The following is an 18,961-nucleotide window of genomic DNA, read 5'->3' on the forward strand; positions in this document are numbered from 1 at the left end:
CAATTAAAACAATTAAAAATTAGTCCCATAATAAAATGGTAAGTAACTCAAATGGCTTTTTGTTTTAATGCTAGGAAAAACTGACCTTCAAAGGTGAAAGTACTGTTAACACAGGTAGAGAGCAAACAAGGTAAAAAGTGAAAGCATGTACAGTCTCACACACACACACATATATATACATATATATATATAAAAGTTCACCAGAAATCACAGAATACTTAAGCAATGTTTTCTTAAGTAGACTATTTTTTTCTGTACTTTAAATAGACTAAAATATTTGGTGTGGGTGGGGAGAAAGAAAATCAGTATTTCACAACTTTAAATTGAAAACCAGCTGTAATAAAGCCTCAGCTTATTGTTTAATTTTTAAAAATGGAACATCGTACTTTTGACAATCACAGGATTAAAGCTTACAAAGAATACATCTACCATCTACATCACAGTGCACAGAGAATGCAGTATCTGAGGACTACCATAGGGAAACAAGAACAGACTCTGCATCCATCATATTGCATTACAAAATTAATGCCGTATTAGAAAAAAAATCTCACCTCTTGTCTTCAGTGTTCTAGCTGGTAAGCACCTGAGGGGTAGGAGACTATGAAACTGAGAGCACTGCTCAGTCTGGATCAGGCCACCAGCTCATTCACCTGCCAGTGGCTGATGCACTTAGTAATCTCAATACAACATTTATGGAAAATACTGGTATATATAACACCACATTCTGGCTTTTTTAGCCAGAAGTCTGGGGAATGTAGAGGATAGAGTATCCAAGGCCATATTTTCCCTCAAGAGAGAAGAAATCCACACCAGTTTTCATTTAATTTTCATTGTGAAAAATTTAAATTTCAGATTACATTAACCCCATCAAAATGTGACTTGTACTTAAATATACACACAGGATCTGCAGAACTTAGCTATCTAGTTGCACTTCTCTATCTTCATTAAACCACTATTATTAGCTATTGTTAGAAATCTCATGTTCCATCCACAGTAGTTAAGTGATTGAAGGACACATATCCAAGTATTGGAAACGTTGACAGCCACAGGGCAGCTGAATGTCATCACAACTATTACAGCATCTATGGGACTGAGGGGAAATCACAAGAATACCTAGTGGATCAGCTGCTGGGGTGCCTGGGACTTCCCTGGGTTTAGCATTGAAAGTGCCACATCCAGGGAACCCCAGTCCCAGGCACACCAGGGCAATTGCTCACCCTAAAAATACCACTCACTCCTCCCTTGGTATCTCTACAGAAAAGATAAAAAGTCTCAAGAGCATAAATCTACCTATGTGGGCATCAGCTCATAAATATTTTTAGAACACTTGCTAATGGCTAATTCCTAGGAAGTCCATAAATGTCTTAAAGTTGTCAATTTTAAGAATAGTTGGTAATACTTAAACACATTTGTGAACAGTGCATAAAAGTTCATCCTTGCAAACTGTCTTCAGACAAATCCTCTAAACAATTGTTTTTGTCCAGTTATACAGTATTTTACTCTATTTTTTAAAAATTTTTAGAGCTAAGTAAATAATCCAGTTTTATACGTCTTTTCATGTTTTTTAGGTGAAAGCACTTGCTGCCAACCATTTCCCACATTCTTGCTTCATATATTGAAAAGACTACCACCAACTGGAGATTATTTCCCTCAGACCCAAAGGCTCTGAATTATGTTACTTTTAACAGTGCTCCCTCCACCAGAGGATCTGGCCTTGGGGGGAACTGGCAAAAAGAATATTCTGAGATATAAAAGTTTTATTTTGCCTACAATGCTGTGATCTAGCTCAACAAGTACAGAACTGCTTTCATCTTAATCTCTGTAGTTTTTCTTGTTTTGCCCTCCTATAAAAATGGTTAGTGTCACAGCTTCACTATCACTAATAAAAAGAAATAAATATTTATGCCTTAAAGGTCAGGGTCAAAACAAAAATGAAGCCTGAGATAAAGATAATCTAAGAAATGACCAATTTGGGTTCTGCATTTTGCCAAGAAATAGGACTTTAATGAAAGTGACAGATACTTTCTTAGGGACTTATTCAGAAAAGGGAAAATCTCTTTGGAAGAAAAGAGACTTTAGTAGGACTTCTTTTCCTACAGACAAATTTTTAGAACTAGCTCTATGCTGCAGCAATGTAAAGGGTAGAACTTAATATAGAACCAGAAATATGCCAAGTTCTCTAGTGACTAACATTGTAAATAGCCCAAAGCTTTAAAGCCAGAGAGAGAAAGAACAGTAGTGTGAAATAGAAAATGTTATTTATATAATTCTAAAACTTTACTTTTGTTCTCATAAATCAATATATTATGGATTTCATTATTCCATAAATTATCACCTTTTTATTAGAAATAGAAAGCAAATCCCTATCCCCAACTCAGAAACGCAAACTGGAAAATTTGGAGAAATTAAGAACTTTTTCTTCTTTTTTCCCCTTGGAGGATAGAACATCATTTTTCAGGAATATTTTTGCAAGAAAAATCTAAAAGTCCTTTGTGTATAGTTAATGAATCCTTCTCACTCCCATTATCGGTGGCATTATTCTTACAAGGGGTCCTTCCATCTCAACTACTGGTGAAATTTTGAGTCTATAACGATCTCACGACAGCAAAGCAATTGATATTGAAATTAACTGATGCTAATATACTATAGTCAGATACTCTGTGAATCAGAGATGGCCGAAAAGTACTTTGGAAAGTCCATTTCTGTTGGGCACAGGTAAGAAAATCAGGTCTGCACCATCTTTGGGCTCCCCTTAAATACAGAACTTAATTTGGTAGTGGTACTTCCCACGGTATCTTAAGCAGCTATCTTATACCAAAGGGAAAAGAATTAAGGGCAGGGGGTGGGGAACCACCATCTAACATTTTTTTAAAAGTTAACCCTAAGTTAGTACCTTCCAGAGACCACTGAGTGTATAATAATTTAATTAAGGGATATATAGCAGAGCTTTATTTGATGTTAATGAATTCGTTATGATTCTTAATTGTCATTGTACCTAAAAATGGTATACTAACTGAACCGCCAAATTAGGACTCTGGCAGAATAAAAATAATTACTCCGATGGTCTGTCCATGAAAGGAAAATGTCTGCAAGCAAATTAAGATCTTTCTAGTGAAGCAAGAGAAGCATTCGATATTTTAAAAATATATGCAGATAAGTGATCCTTACTGTTGAGGTTTTTCTGAGTGTACATGTATGTATATGTAAATCCATACACACACATTACATAGTTTATTTCCTACTAAAAAGATTTAAGGCAGTTACTCTATAAAGTTAGCTGTAATATCCAGGGAAAAACAGTTACCACTCAAGAAATTATGTGAACACGTTACACAAGTTCTCATAAAGGCCATCTAAATCTAGTATAGTTCCCGTTTCCTGGCTGAGGCTACAAACACAGGAATTCCACACCCAGAGACCATTATCCCACAATCCCCATACATAAAACAAAGTAGTCTGAATAGTCAAAATACTCATGGAAAGCTTGAAAAGATGTGAGAAGAACTCATAATAGTATTCTGCTTGCCTTTAGAGACCACACACTATAGTCACTACTCTTGATTGTGCGAAATCCAACAATCCATTATGCTCCAAGGTGGGAAGCAGGGCTAATATTGTAGGAAAATCATTGCCTGCAACTGCCAGGAAAGTTCATAATCCTAAACATAAGTTAAAATAGAACCTGATGACATGCTATTTGCTAGTCACAAAGACATTAAACTGAAGATAATTTCTCCCATCAAGTGATGGACCAATTTGAACAACATCAACCTTAATAAAGGAATTAGAACCCTGGGTATGAATAGTACCATCCTTTTTGGTCTTTTGTAAAAGTCAAAGGAGAGAAACATTCTGATGTACACTGATATAACACAACTGGCAAGGAAGAGGGCAATCAACAAACCCTTAGGGACATATGTCAAGAGAAGGGGAGAAAGAATAAAAGTCAGCTGATAAATATAAAGGATTTAGCAAAGTAAAAGCTCATAGCAGAATGAAAATGGGCAATAATTTGTTATGTCTAGACATCAATGCCTTAGATCAGAGTAAAATTTAAAAAAAGATCATGTGTTTCTATGTCCACAGACTACTCAGTTATCTAAAGAGATACGGGGTGTGGTGTGGGGGTGGTAATGGAGTGGGGCAAACTGTGAAACTGGAATGTTTGGTTATGAAAGCAACTGCACATGAGACAAGTTTTAAGTAAAGATTGTCTTGTTTACTTTATAACCCACCATCAACCAGTAGGGTCCGTATTATTGAATGAATGTCCAAAGTAATTATTTTTTAAAAAGACAGAAATATCCTAAAAGCATATTTGGACAGTTTTTGGAAGAGGTAGAGAAACCAACTGGGTATATACTCTTTTAAAGTTTGATTTCAATTAGCAAGATACTAGACTGATTGTATTTCATCTTCAAAGTTTTAGTCTTGATGAAACTGACAATAAAAGTACAAATAAAAGTGAAATTACAGTAATATTAACAAGAAAGGAGAAAATCTGACAATGTTTAAAAGACTAATAAATCAAGCAAAATTGGATATGGTTTAAGATTAAAAAAAAACAAACCCAGGCATTCACAACTTGCAAATATAAAGTTAGAACACAAAGTAAGTGTAAGAATACAGAATGAGATTATTTAGCTTTCCAGAAAAACTGGGCAGATTTTCTTCTTGCAAAGTGACAGGTCCCAAGAGAGAAAGTAACTCCCACAAGACTAAGCTAAGCACAGCTTGACGGTCAGGACCAAATCCCGGTTATCTTTTTATTACTCAATGCCTATCACAGTGTCTAGGAGGTAAAGAATAGGCATCATTAAATGTCTACTGAATAAATATATACCATAATGTATAACTAGCATAATTAGTTCAAACCTAATCAGGAAAGTTCTTTAAAGTGGGATGAGAAAAGAATACAGAATTATTCCAAAAAGTAGGCTGATATCGTTTTCTCTAATTTTAAACAGCATAAACTTTTCAAACTTTTTTTTAAGCAATACAACTTTTTAACAAATCTCTGCAGAACTCCAATATAGAACTGAAATGAAACTGCCACTGGTTAGACCAGATCAGTGGGAACATCACCAGCCTCCAATTTCCAAGGCCAGCCCTAAGGTGTCTCTATGGACTCGAATCCACTGTGAAAATGACCGTTCATCTCAATGTGACAGACAGCATGGTCCTTCCATTCTCACTTTGTTGAGTTGAAGAAATTACCAGCACTGTGAAGAAGTTCTAAATAATGTTGCTAATTTAAAGACAAAATCCAACAAGGAAGAGATTTCACCATGAAGAATGAAAACGGTCCCTACAAAGGGGGGAAAAAGAAAGGGTCCATGTTAAGAGGCCACTGTAGACGATACAGAATGCAAAAACAGCACTCCATTAAATATGGGGAAAAGCTGATGGTTGGGATTACTACTTGGGCACTGCAGATGCTCTTTGGTTAGAATATTTTAAGAAATGTGAATTGTGAACAGCCCAGGAAACTGCTGTATATTTGGGGGCTATCTGAATATGAAGAAGAGAAGCAGATAAACAAATGCTTTTTGGGTTCAAAATCTTCAAAAAAAACCTTTAGGGAGGTAAACATCTGTATCACTAATGTACATGGGATAATTCTGCCTTTCTGTTAACTATAGTTGTCCCCCCTTATCTGCTGGTTTGCTATCTGTGGTTTCAGTTACTCCTGATCAACCATGGTCTGGAAAATTCCAGAAATAAACAATTTATAAGTAAAAAACAAACATGACCATGACCATTAAATATATTCACAAAAATGTAGTCACCACCATGAAGCCAACTGCTCGACAGGTATAACTGCTCAGTACAACAGGTGCCTCCTAAGAGTTGAGTCCCAGCTTCTGGTGGCACAGAACTCCATTTACTGGAGCTGAGCTCCATATTGACATGCTGTGATTGGCACTGCTTCACTTAACATACCAATGCAAGAGTGACTGCCAAGACCCTCCACCAGTTTCAAAGTTGTTCTCTGCCCCCAGAACTGCTCCCAAGTTCTCAATAAACACCTGCAAAGGGCAGACACTCCCGTTATCTCCAGCAGATCTGCGGTGGTAATAACTGGGAATTTACACAAATCACAAGATGCCCTGTAGAAGTAGTAATTAGTGAGCAGCAAGAAGTCTGGAAGCAAGCAGCCAGACACTACAATGGTGAAAACTTGCCCAAGGCCGATTTAAAGAAGGGGTTGTTAAATGGTACTGACAAATGTCAAACTTTACAGCAAGGGCTTGACAAAGAAGAAATATTACTGAGAATGACAAAGTCTATCACAAAATAAGGCCACCTTCAACTATTATAAATTGTAGAACCATTCTGATCCTCAAGTTCGGATCTGTGTAGAGGTGTTCATATAAAGCATTCATAACTAATGAGTTTCCTCTAAAAGGAGCCTTTGCATATCATGCCATTCTCTTTGCCAGGAATGCCCATTTGCTCCTTTCTCACGCCAAGTGTTAGTGCAAGCAACACTTCCCTCTGTTGTACTCTATCACCCTATTTATTTCCTTCACAGGCAAAAAAGCTGATAAAGGGTTATAGTGTTCACCTTTACCCAAAAGCTACGAAAGTTCCTGGCACATATAACAGGTGAGCAATAAATATTTGAATGAGTAAAAATTTACTACACGTTTACAAGAATACATGCATGTGCACACAAATATTGGAAAATGAGGAATACTTAACAGAAAACAACCAAATGCTGAAAGTACTGAAAATGACACCTGTAGAAACAGGTGACTATGGTTTCAAAAAACAAGTACCTAAGATATTTATCCTAAAAATATAAAAATTTACTAGAAGGGGACTAGGAGTGGTTATTTTTCATTTCTATTGAGATGCAAACAAGTAATGTTTAAACAGCAATAACTTCACATTAGACCTGGGAGTTACTTGCTGCAGAACGAACTACCCACAGAGCTTCTGTTCCACTCACTGCAGAGTATAAAATGTGGTTGATTCTAGTAACAAACATATATTCAGTTTTAGTTAAGAACAGCTCAGACTGTAGATGATTATAAGCTTAAAAAGTTGCTAAACTGCTTCTCCCCAAATTTTTAAAATTCCATTAATAATTATGTAAAATAAAAGATTTTATAAATTGAATACAACATATTTTAAAAACAGATGGCCCTTATCTGCTGACCACACCTCAGCATCACTTTTCTAGGTATTCTGCAGGTACAATTACATTTACAAAAGGTCCATTCATAAAATAATCTGGTAAGTAAATCAAGTGAAACTCAAATCAAAGAGCACTAGGTCTGCTGTTGAAACATTTAAAATACCTTTAAAAAAAAGTGTTTACATCTACAGATTGGCTTTAAAAAAAGGGCAAATGGAATAATTGTAGCATATCCCTGAATATAATTATACTGCCACCTATGTATTTTTTATGAGGTGTAAGGATAAATGAATAGACTACTAGGTCACACAAGTCAAGTATTATCTGTTGAAATGTGTAAGACAAAGCAACTTACTCCATATGCATTCTTACTGTACCCCAGAAGCGGCGGATGCTGGCACTATCAGTGCCACCATTACTGGCGATGGATAGCATGCTATTCTGTTTTTGTATCACAACAAAAGTAGGAATGGAGAAGAGGTTTGAAAAGATTTTCTGCAAGGCTTTGTTACAGAAATTTAGCAGTAAACAAACCAACCAACCAACAAGAACAAATGTTTAAGACTCACTGAACACATTAAGATCAAGGATTTCAAAAGTTAATCCACTTTTCTTCCCCCAAGAGTTTATTTTTGGTAAAAGGCAGAAAAATTAGTTTTTCTACAAGGGAAATCTGCTTCTAAATGATAATTTGAAAATCTTGATATATATTATATATTAAAAAAGACACACAAAAATAACGGAGAAGTGGGAATAACAGATTAGGTACTGTAACTTTATAAAAGCTTGCCTAAATCAAGAAGCAGCACACACACACCTAATTTATGCAAACTAAAAATGTATATAAACAGCACAATACTGTGATACTGGATCATGATACATTACCTGTACACATAACTACTACTGTTATTAATAAGCCTTTGGGACACTCAATTTTATGCCCAACAAGACATTAGTAAGTCTTTAAAATCTTCTCTTCCTCCTTTATGGGAGGGTATTTCTAGACACTAATTTTCCCATCTAATATTCGAATATAGGAAACGGATTCCACAAGGTGCTTTAATTGATGAGACCTCAAGTGCTGTTTTCTCGGTTGAATTTTTGGATACAAACAGTCCATGGGGACTACACACAAATACTATGACAGAAGAGTTGATACAGTAAGTCTTTTGATGGGACTGGATTGGTGATGGAACTTTATGACATGCTTGAGCAACGCACTGAAGGGGATCCCATCTGAGTTAATACTTTGTCCAACCACTGCAGAGGTCCATTCAGATGAAGTTCAATCCAGCAAGGAGTGCTTGTTACCGTCTGCCTTCTGTTTAAGAGAATACAAGCAAATAATTATGAAGTTAAGAGAACATGACTATGTTTAGTTATATGCAATAAGAATTTAGATAAAGTAAAAAGTTGAATATACTGAAACCTAAATTCTTTTGAACAAGTTTGGATATCTAATTATTTTGAAAACTGCTTAATCCTCAAAGTCTAACAAAGTATTCCCAATGACATTTTTCTTTTAAAAAGATTTATAAAAAACCTTCTTTTCCCCTTAAATTAAAATTTGTAGGGTGACCTTATTATTTACCATCCAAAATGGGACACCTTTATGAAAGAATGTAGTCACTATTAATAATCATGCCAGGGCAAGAGATGTAAACCAGGACTGCCCCATGCTAACAGGAATATATAGTTACTCTACTTATTTAACAACTACAGAATAGAAGATATTCAAATACCAAATGAGGTCTAAATAACACAGGGTTAAAGTATACCAAAACAAAATTCTGACCCAAACTCATCACAAAATGTTAAGTTATAGTAGTTCAACTTTCCTGGACAAAGCCAGTAATATCCCTTTTAGCAACATCATGCAAACTTTTAATAAGAAACACCCTAACTACTTCAACAAAAAGGGTTACTGTCTGGGAATCATAAATTGTTCAATGACATCCTGTCATTTCCATGTACTGATTTGAGCTGTTTTATTTAATATACAAGTCAGTAAATCTGCTTGCTTCTTTGTGACAGCCCTACAAACATGAGAAAAGGCTATTGTCAACATTTCACCTCCAAGCAACACAAGCTCAATATATTAAAACTGTATTTCAAGGGATGTGGTTTTTTGTAGCAGAGGGTCTAGTGCCCCATTATGCCCTTCAGATTTTTCAGTGTTCTCTAGACTAGCGGTTGCCAACCTTTCGGACCTCACGGACCTTCACTGGCCTGCGGACCACGGTTGGCGACCACTGCTCTAGATATCTTCCAATTGCAGGTGTCTGCACTTATCTGCCTGAGAACTTCTTAGCTTTGTCCACGTGTGTAGCAGACTAGAAGTGCCAGGAAATTAATATCCCCAGGAGCAGCCTTCAAGCAATGACAAAGGAATTGGCATTTAAATGTTGTTTCCTTTCCCTCTGGGTGGAATAATTCTGAATGTTCTTTACCATTTTCCAAAGTTTCCCTCAGGGAATAAACTAGTGACCCACCCGCTATAGTAGATGGATTAATAATGATACTGGCTGCCTTCCCTCCCCTACCTCACTTCCTACTTCCTCCTTCCTTACCAGTGTTTCCTCCATTTCCTAAACAAACTCTTTGCACTTGAATCCTTGTCTCAGTGTCTGAGATATACACTAAGACATTCCTAAAATATGACACACAAAACACAATAGTCCAAATCTGATCTGTATAGACTCATTGCCTTGTTATTTTTTAATTATTATTTTATTGATTTCAGAGAGGGAGAGGGAGAGATGATAGAAACATCATTGATCGGCTGTCTCCTGAATGCCCCCTACTGGGGATCCAGCCCAAAACCCAGGCATGTGCCCTTGACTGGAATTGAACCTGGACCCTTCAGTCCACAGACCTACATTCTATCCACTGAGCCAAACCCTCATTGCCTTGATTTAGAAACTATGTCTACTAGTATCTATGCAGCTTAAAATTGCACAAGCACACTTTACAAATTGCCTCATTATCCATGAGATATAGGCAAGACTGACCCTTTCTCATCTTCCCCTTCACTCTTTTTGTTTTGTTCTTCACAGTTTCTCCTGCCTTTCATCTATCCCTTAGATCAGACCTTTGGCAGCTATTATTGCCAAAATCTCTTTTAATTTTGATTTTGCTATGTGCTGAAGTCTGGATTTTTGCTGAAGTCTGATGTTTTTCCCCAGTTTGTTTTCAGTCCGATCATTTCATTACTACATTAGTTTAACCTTCAGGAAAAATTCTTCATCTAGGTCACTGAAGGGTAGAAATAAGTTTAACTGTCACTATACCTATTTGGGCAAAAAAGTTGCACTTGAGGCATTATTCATCCCCCTACCTGTTTAGTTACTCCAGTACTGGTTCACTTATTTCTCAACATAATATGAATTCCTTACACACCTATATTTCCTTTTTAATGTATTCCTGACTTTATACTGGGAATTGAGCTGGCATTAAAGAAATGAAAAAACCGGAGAAACTAAGATGGCGGCATAGATAAACACCGGGAAATTGTCGCCTCACACAACAATTGAAGAATGCCGCAAGGGTCAGAGCAAACATCGTCCAGAACAACAGGAAGGCTGGCTGACTGTAATTTCTACAACTAGAAGAAAAGAGGGGCACGCTGAGAGCCAGAGGAGCTGCAGAGGTGAAGTGCAGAGGTACGGCAGCGGCTCACGCGCGCGGAAAGGGGGTGGCGCCTGAGGACGCGGCTGTCTTTTTGAATCACAAGCTCCCAACTGCTCTGAACTCCGGTTCCAGCGGGTCTCTGGGGACCCAGGGCTCATACGGGGAGAGGCTGGTCTGTCAGGCAGCAGCGGGCGAACTTGAGGGCGGCTTTCCCTCAGAGGCGCTTGCAGCCGTTACCAGGACACTGAGACGCGCGACTCCGGGGCCGGAGAATCACCATAGCTGCTTTCACCGCCCTTTGACTCCCTGAGACCCCGCCCCACCCAGGCTGCGGCAGAGGCTTTTGCATGTGAATGTACCTAACTGCAGCCCAGCCAGGCAGACCCGGAACTTCCAAGAGAAGGCCCAAGGCCCCGCAGCGGCTTGCATTGCTTCACAGCTGAGCCTCTTCGTGGCTCCTGCTGTGTGGCCTCAGGCAGGGGCTGAATTAGCACCTCCTTAGATCCAGGAGCCACTGTACGCAGTGGTCAGAGGGGGACCATTCTCCCACTTCAGACACAGCTGATTCCCACAGCCAATTGGCCTGGAGGTCAATTCCTCCCAGTGATCCTACAACAACCAAGGCACCAAGAGTGTCTACCCCAGGTAACTGGGGAGGCTGAGCCACTGGGCCCTACAGGACACCTGGCGCGCAGGGCCACTCTATCAACACAGGGAAGCAGCCAAAATGCGGAGACAAAGAAAAAGGTCACAAATGGCAGAAACGGAGGAAAGCAAACGACTGGATATAGAGTTCAAGGCCACGTTTATAAGGTTTTTCAAGAATTTTATGGAAACCGCCGATAAATTTAATGAATCCCTCAAGGAGTATAGTGAGACCATGGAGGACATGAAAAAGGACCAACTAGAAATTAAGCATACACTGACTGAAATAAAGAATAATTTACAGAGATCCAACAGCAGACAAGAGGATCCCAAGAATCAAGTCAAAGATTTGAAATACAAAGAAACAAAAAATACCCAACCGAAAAAGAAAAAAGAAAAGAGATTCAAAAAATATGAAGATAGTGTAAGGAACCTCTGGGACAACTTCAAGCGTACCAACATCAGAATTATAGGGGTACCAGAAGGAGAGAGAGGGCAAGATATTGAAAACCTTTTTGAAGAAATAATGACAGAAAACTTCCCCTACCTGGTGAAAGAAATGGACTTACAAGTCCAGGAAGCGCAGAGAACCCCAAACAAAAGGAATCCAAAGAGGACCACACCAAGACACATCATAATTAAAATGCCAAGAGCAAAAGATAACGAGAGAATCTTAAAAGCAGCAAGAGAAAGACAGTCAGTTACCTACAAGGGAGTACCCATTCGACTGTCAGCTGATTTCTCAACAGAAACCATGCAGGCCAGAAGAGAGTGGCAAGAAATATTCAAAGAGATGAATAGCAAGAACCTGCAACCAAGATTACTTTATCCAGCAAAGCTATCATTCAGAATGGAAGGTCAGATAAAGAGCTTCACGGATAAGAAAAAGCTAAAGGAGTTCATCACCACCAAACCAGCATTATATGAAATGCTGAAAGGTATTCTTTAAGAAGAGGAAGAAGAAAAAGGAACTCTTACCATTTGCCACAGCATGGATGGAACTGGAGAGCGGATAAATACCACAGGATCTCACTCATTTGTGGAATATAATGAACAACATAAACTGATGAACAAGGACTGATCCAGAGACGGAGAGGCATTGATTGGACTGTCGGGCCTTGGAGGGAAGGTAGGGGAGGGTGGGGGCAAGGGGGAAAGATCAACCAAAGGACTTATATGCAAGCATATAGGCCTAACCAATGGACACGGACAACGGGGGGGTGAGGGGATGAGCGGGGGGGGGGGGGGCGGGGGGGTAGAGGGTACACATATGTAATATCTTAATCAATAAAATATTAAAAAAAAAAAAAAGAAATGAAAAAACCGTTTTAGAAGTCCAACCGTTAGAACTACCACCTCAGATTCAAAGTCATTAAAGATAAAAGGTTCCTGGTAACTACCCACAGTTCACAGACACATGGGTATTTTGATTTGTAAATGTTCAAGAAAGCTTCGTAATTATCCAAGTAGATATACCTGACTCTACACCCATAAAACCATACTGTGTATTATTGCTTCTCATAATTACAGATTTTAAATGATCTCTGGGTTACAGAATGGCAGAGTCCACAGTAAATGCAGGGCAGTATCTCTCTCTCCCAATTAAAACTGCTTTTAGTGGGAGACCTATAATCTATTTCTCTAATCTATACAGTTCATATTTAATTCAACTGATTTTCTACCATGTTCTGCAATATTCTAATATTTGAAGGGGGAAAAAAAGGTCTGACCTGAAAACATCATATCAGATAGCAATATTTGAATCTAATTTTAATATCAACTCAGATCAATTCAAGTCCAAAGGAAAAAAGGAATTCAGCAGTCCTTAGAGGTATCACATCTCAAAAGGGAAATAGTTAAAGCAAAGAGAACTACAGCAAAGTCACAAAGTGAATTATTCTACTAATATACCTAGGACAAAATAGTGAGAAGTCTTCATTCTAGGATATAAATATACAGCACAGAATATATTTTTATGGAAGTATATAACCAAAAGACCTCAAATCTGACCACCTCACACAACTTACTTAAGATCAGAAATCAAGTCCAAATGAAATGAAATAAATTCTGAAGGAGGGCCCAAACTGTGGAATTCTATTGCTATACTATATGAACATCTTCTTAAGTAGACATTCAAAGAGTAAGCAATATGACCTGGAGAAAGATCAAGTATTTTACTTACAATTCCATTCTTTAATATGCTGAAGTCTTCCTTTTCTTTGATGTGGAATCCAATCTATTGTAATCTATCTTACCTCTTGATGACAAATGTGCTTTTGTAAAACTCAATTACGTAACTGGTACCACTATCTTTAGAGAAGAGAGTAAGAGTCAAGGAGAGCTTCCCTCAAGTCCTGTCTCCACCCGTTACAATGTGTCCTTGGGCAAATGATCAAATCTCTCCTAAGTCTATTTCCAAATAAGTATTAGTCTGAACCATTTTTTTATTTACAAAGACTGCAACCTCATAAAGAAAAGATAGTAACAGAAATTCTTAGCAATGTTGAAAGACATGATACTACATTTAAAACAAGCACAGTGCCTGACACCTAACAAGTACCCCCTTCTATTACTGAATCAAGTTCCAACTCTTAACTTTATATTCAGGTGGTCTCAACTTATTTGTCCAGACTTTTTCTTCTTCTGTATTTTCTATGCTCTCCAGGCAAATTGAACTGCTATTTTATTGCCAGAAGCACCATCTGCCACGCCCTCATAGCTATGATGTAAAATACTATACATCTTAGAATGTACATTATCTCCACCATCTCTACCAGAAGCCTTTACTGAGCCCCAGTGAAAACATACCTCCTTCTATGAACTGACATAATCCTTCCTTTACACCCCTTTAAATGGTATTTAACAATCTGTATTATGTTATAGTGAATGTCTATACATGTTTCAATTCTATCTTCTATAATGCCAGCAACAGAAATTCACTATATTTTGAATCTAGAGGCCTCCGACTTTCTTTTATTTCACATAAAGATCTACTGACTCCATAACCTCAATGAAAACAGATACATGTGAACTCCGGACTGTGCAAGAATGGGGGGAAAAAAGAATTATGTGGAAATTTAAGAAATGAATATGTATATCATACCGGTATTCTGCTCCCCACCCTTTCACAAAACTCATTCTTATGGTGCACATTCTAGTTAGCTGATACACGGCTTCAAAACCCTGATTCACAGACTGAGCCAGAAGAGCAGCAAATTCCTGGTTGTTGAAGATCTTCAGATTACAGCCTATGATGGAAAAAGTAAAAAAAAAAAAAAAAAAAAAATTTTCGTAAAAAGAGTACTGTTGTAAGAAAATAGCTTTAAAAGGGCTACACATATTAGAATACAAGCATGCAAATCATCTCCTGATTCCTAAAATTAACAGAAAAGATAGGTTCATTTACATTGTTGTATCCATACCTGGTGGAATTTTACACACTGTTGCAGGGTGCCAGCCGTATCTCTGATTACAATTGGGGCTCTGCACAAAGATTGCACTATCACTTAGGCACTCAGCAAAAACTTCCCCACCTATGTAATATAAGCGCACTCCTCTTCCTAAAACAAAATACATATGGGATTAGTTTTATAACATTTACTATTTCAGCATGACTTGGGAAGAGTCTTCTGGAGGAATACTAAAATAATATAAGGTACTTAGATGACATTTGCCATAAGCTATGCTTTTCTGACATCTAATTTGAAACATGCTACAGTATACTTTCCCAAATATTTCTCAACAATGATTTTATAGATTTGCAAAAATAATACATACTTATCAAAACTATTTAAACAATGTAGAAAAGTACATGGATAGTAGTATAAAAAACTTCATACCAATTATATATTTTAAAATTAAGTAAAAGAAATTGAGTTTATTTGGAGGGAATTAACTAATGTTTGGAGAAATATACCTTCATTATAATACATAGTATTTCTTTAAATAGCCCACTAAGGTTAAGAAAAAAGGTAATAAAAATGATCAAGCCCTGGCTGGTGTGGCTAAGTTGGTGGAGCATCGTCCTGTACACACCAAACCACTGGTTCAGTCCCTCGTCAGGGTACATATGGGAGGCAATCAATCAATGTTTCTCTCTTACATCAATGTTTCTCTCTTCCTCTCTCTAAAATCAATTTAAAAAAACATTTTAAAAAAATCATCAAGAGTTTATTTCTGGTGGGCCTGACTTAATCAGGTGATACCCTTGAAAGAGATTGGGCTGTCCCTGGTGAAAGTGATTCAAAGGTGAGAGATGGTCAATGCAAGGGACTTTCCAGTGGGGACTATGAACACAGGTCCACCTGGCAAGGAATGTAGGTGGACTCTAGATGCTGACAGCAGCCTCTAGCTGACAGTCTGCAGGAAATGAGGACCTCAGTACTGTAAGTTCAAGGAAGTGAACTCTGCAACTTATGTGGTCGGACAAGGACCTCAAGCTCCAGATGAGAAGGCAGTTCAGATGATACCTTGATTCCCCTAGTGAGACCCTGAGAAGACTCCTAAGCCATGCCTGAAGTTCTGACCCACAGAAACTGTGAGATAATAAATTTGTGTTATTTTAGGCTGGTCAGTGTATGGTAGTATGTTGCACAATTTAAAAAACACACAAAATTCCCCCAAAAGCTAATAAAAGAACCAACAAGCCAGATTTAATATATAGTATAGATACAAAATCTGGTGCCCTGTTCTCTTATGACTACAGAATATGTGTTTAAAAATAACCATTTACTTGACCATCAGGAAAACATGAAGTCTAAAAAGTAAAGATATTTTTAGGCTATATTCTCTGATCAAAAACACCTAATAAACTAGAAATCAAAAGTTAAAAAAAAGAGATAATCCAATAATTATATCAATCTAAAATTTTGCAGAAATGAAATAAGGTACAGAAAACCTTCTGTTTAATTTTTATGCAGAACCCCAATTAAAACACAGAAAAAAAGAATATTTTAAAGTAGGGTGGATATGCAGAGGCCTTCGTCACCTACAAGACACCTTGGTACCCTAACAAGATATGCAAAATTTTAAAAATCAAGCAAGATTTGAGGAATTCCACATGAAGCCAAATAGGAGACCTGTTAAATCCCTAATACTCTACTGCAGTGGTTCTCAACCTTCTGGCCCTTTAAATACAGTTCCTCATGTTGTGACCCAACCATAATATTTTCATTGCTACTTCATAACTGTAATGTTGCTACTGTTATGAATCGTAATGTAAATATCTGATATACAGGATGGTCTTAGGCGACCCCTGTGAAAGGGTCGTTCAACCGCCAAAGGGGTCACGACCCACAGGTTGAGAACCGCTGCTCTACAGTATCACACTCACTCTTTAGTGATCAGCATCATTTATCATAGGAGGTGACTGTTAAATGGAAACAGAAGAAAACAATTGTTAAAAGAAGTTACTTTAAGGTGATAAGAGCTATGTTCAGTTATATCAGTGGTGTTTAAACATTTTTTTTTTTACATCAGTAAAAAGGAAATATTGAAGACCCCAAAGAGTTTTACATCTATGGAAACTTACCATACTAGACATTAAAACTAGGATTTAAAAAATGTATTCACTTAAAATAAAAATAAAAAACCCTCAACATGTTAACATAAATGGCAGGTTTATAAATAAATAAATAACCTTTCCAAAGTAAAAAAAAAAGTTAGTTCTCAGAGTAGCAGTGTATTTTTGCAAATCTCTTTAATGTCTAATTTAACAGAAGAGCGCTGGATTCTCTTTAATGTACATTTAATTTCTTGCAAGCTCATATGCCATCTAGCCTCTGAATACTTCACTGTGTGAGAGATGGCAGTGAAAAAGGCAAATAGCATCCTAGTACCATTAATGAAAATAGTTTTGACCTCACGAACTTGCTGAAAGGTTGGGACTACCACATTTTGAGATACTTTGTGGATTATTTTTTGAACTTCATGAAATAATAGTTGTTTTACAAATCTTGCTTCAGATTAAAAGTGATATTTTTAACACATGAACTCACTGAAGGGAGAAACTAGGAGATGTAAATGAACTGAAAAAAATTCATCATTTGTTAAAAAAAATATGAACATGACAATTTTATGATTGGTAGACTCAGCAAAGTAAAGTTATTTTAACACCTATTTATTGAAGGATCTCCCAGTATAAAAAACGCCAAATAAAGAGAAGTCATAGAGTTTGTAGATGGAAGGATCACCAGGATTTCTTAAAAGCAGTGAAGCTGTGCACTTAAACTGACAGAGACAAGGCAGGCTTTTCTGCACACAATCGTTTGATGTGGTAAACCACATAATGCTCACATTATGAGTATATGGCATTGGTTTTTCACACAGGGAAAAAAAACAAACATACCTATATGTCTTCTTGTCATTTCTACTGTAGCATTTCGGTTGACGTTGGAGAGTAAACCTAAGCAGAATCTCTCTGAATTTGATGGATCTGTGAAGCCGTCTACAGTAAGTGAGGGCTGTGATGCATGGAAGGTCTCTCCAACCCTCTGGTTTAATTCATAATAGGCTATTGAACACCAAAATGCAGGTTCTGAGTATGTAACTGGCTGCAAGTCTAGGGCAGAGGAAACCAAAACCATAAGAGTAAGAAATGTTGTGTGAACAATTCAAGCTAAGAACAGGCTGAATATTATCATCTTTACATGCTCTATGCCAGCCTATCCTGGCAAAAGCTCAGGAAGTAGATCTAACTCCTACGTCATGAACTCCAGTTTCCGTAGATCATACCAGATTTTCAATTTTTCAATTTCCCCCATCTCATTAAGACATCCAGTCTTCAAACTTAATAAAGCTAATTTTTGGTAGAATTAAGTGGAATAAAGCTGGAGCAAAAATTAATATAGTCTATGGCCACAAGAAGGAAAAATGTCACAATAATAGGATACAAAATGACACACTTTTGACATTTGTCTATTTTAATATCAAATCTTCAGGGGTTACTCTAATTACAAAAATATAAAGCACCCCCTTACACACACACACACACACACACACACACACACACAAATAAATACATACAAAGAATGTGCAAGTAGAAACAGAACATGGATTCAAAAGAATCTATATATTGCATGGGAAAACTAGGATCACATGTATTTAAGTTCTATAATTTTGATTATAAACCATCACAAGGAATATCATTTAAAAAATGACCATTTTTATAGAATAAAATCCAAATGTGTAAATGAAGAGAAATTGTGAAATAGCAAGATAAAATAGTCCAAAAATAAACTACAGAATACTTATACACACATGTGCACACACACTAGCTCTCACACAGCCCCCAAACCACATATTTGTGGTATGTGTACACATATTTACCTCTTATATTAATAATTGCTATTATAATATATATAATAAAATAACATACCCACAAATATCTAGTCGTAATGTCATAAAATTTACTGTGACTAAAGAATATGGTTTCCATGAATAAACAGATTGTAATTTCTTATATGTGCCAGTAGAAAAGCGGTTTAGTAATACTGAGGCACATTACCAGTATCATTTTTAAAAAGCACTAACTTGAATAATTAC

General features: G+C 37.0%; 1 protein-coding gene across 5 annotated transcripts in view; it reads right to left on the minus strand.

The window, feature by feature from the left end:
- Positions 1 to 335: 335 nt before the first annotated feature.
- The window catches only part of SMAD2 (SMAD family member 2), a 70,584-nt gene continuing 51,958 nt past the window's right edge, over positions 336 to 18,961 (minus strand). For 3 of the 5 annotated variants that reach the window (XM_059707241.1, XM_059707240.1, XM_059707244.1), the window contains 4 exons: positions 17,766 to 17,978; positions 14,842 to 14,979; positions 14,523 to 14,667; positions 336 to 8,465 (listed from right to left, as the gene is read on the minus strand). In XM_059707241.1, the coding sequence (XP_059563224.1) occupies positions 8,342 to 8,465; positions 14,523 to 14,667; positions 14,842 to 14,979; positions 17,766 to 17,978 (620 nt within the window). In that variant the 3' untranslated portion in view covers positions 336 to 8,341. The remainder of the gene's footprint in view (positions 8,466 to 14,522; positions 14,668 to 14,841; positions 14,980 to 17,765; positions 17,979 to 18,961) is intronic. The other 2 variants (XM_059707243.1, XM_059707242.1) reach the window with 1 other exon arrangement.

Source organism: Myotis daubentonii, chromosome 8 (assembly GCF_963259705.1).
Source record: "Myotis daubentonii chromosome 8, mMyoDau2.1, whole genome shotgun sequence".
In the NCBI taxonomy this organism is placed as follows: domain Eukaryota; kingdom Metazoa; phylum Chordata; class Mammalia; order Chiroptera; family Vespertilionidae; genus Myotis; species Myotis daubentonii.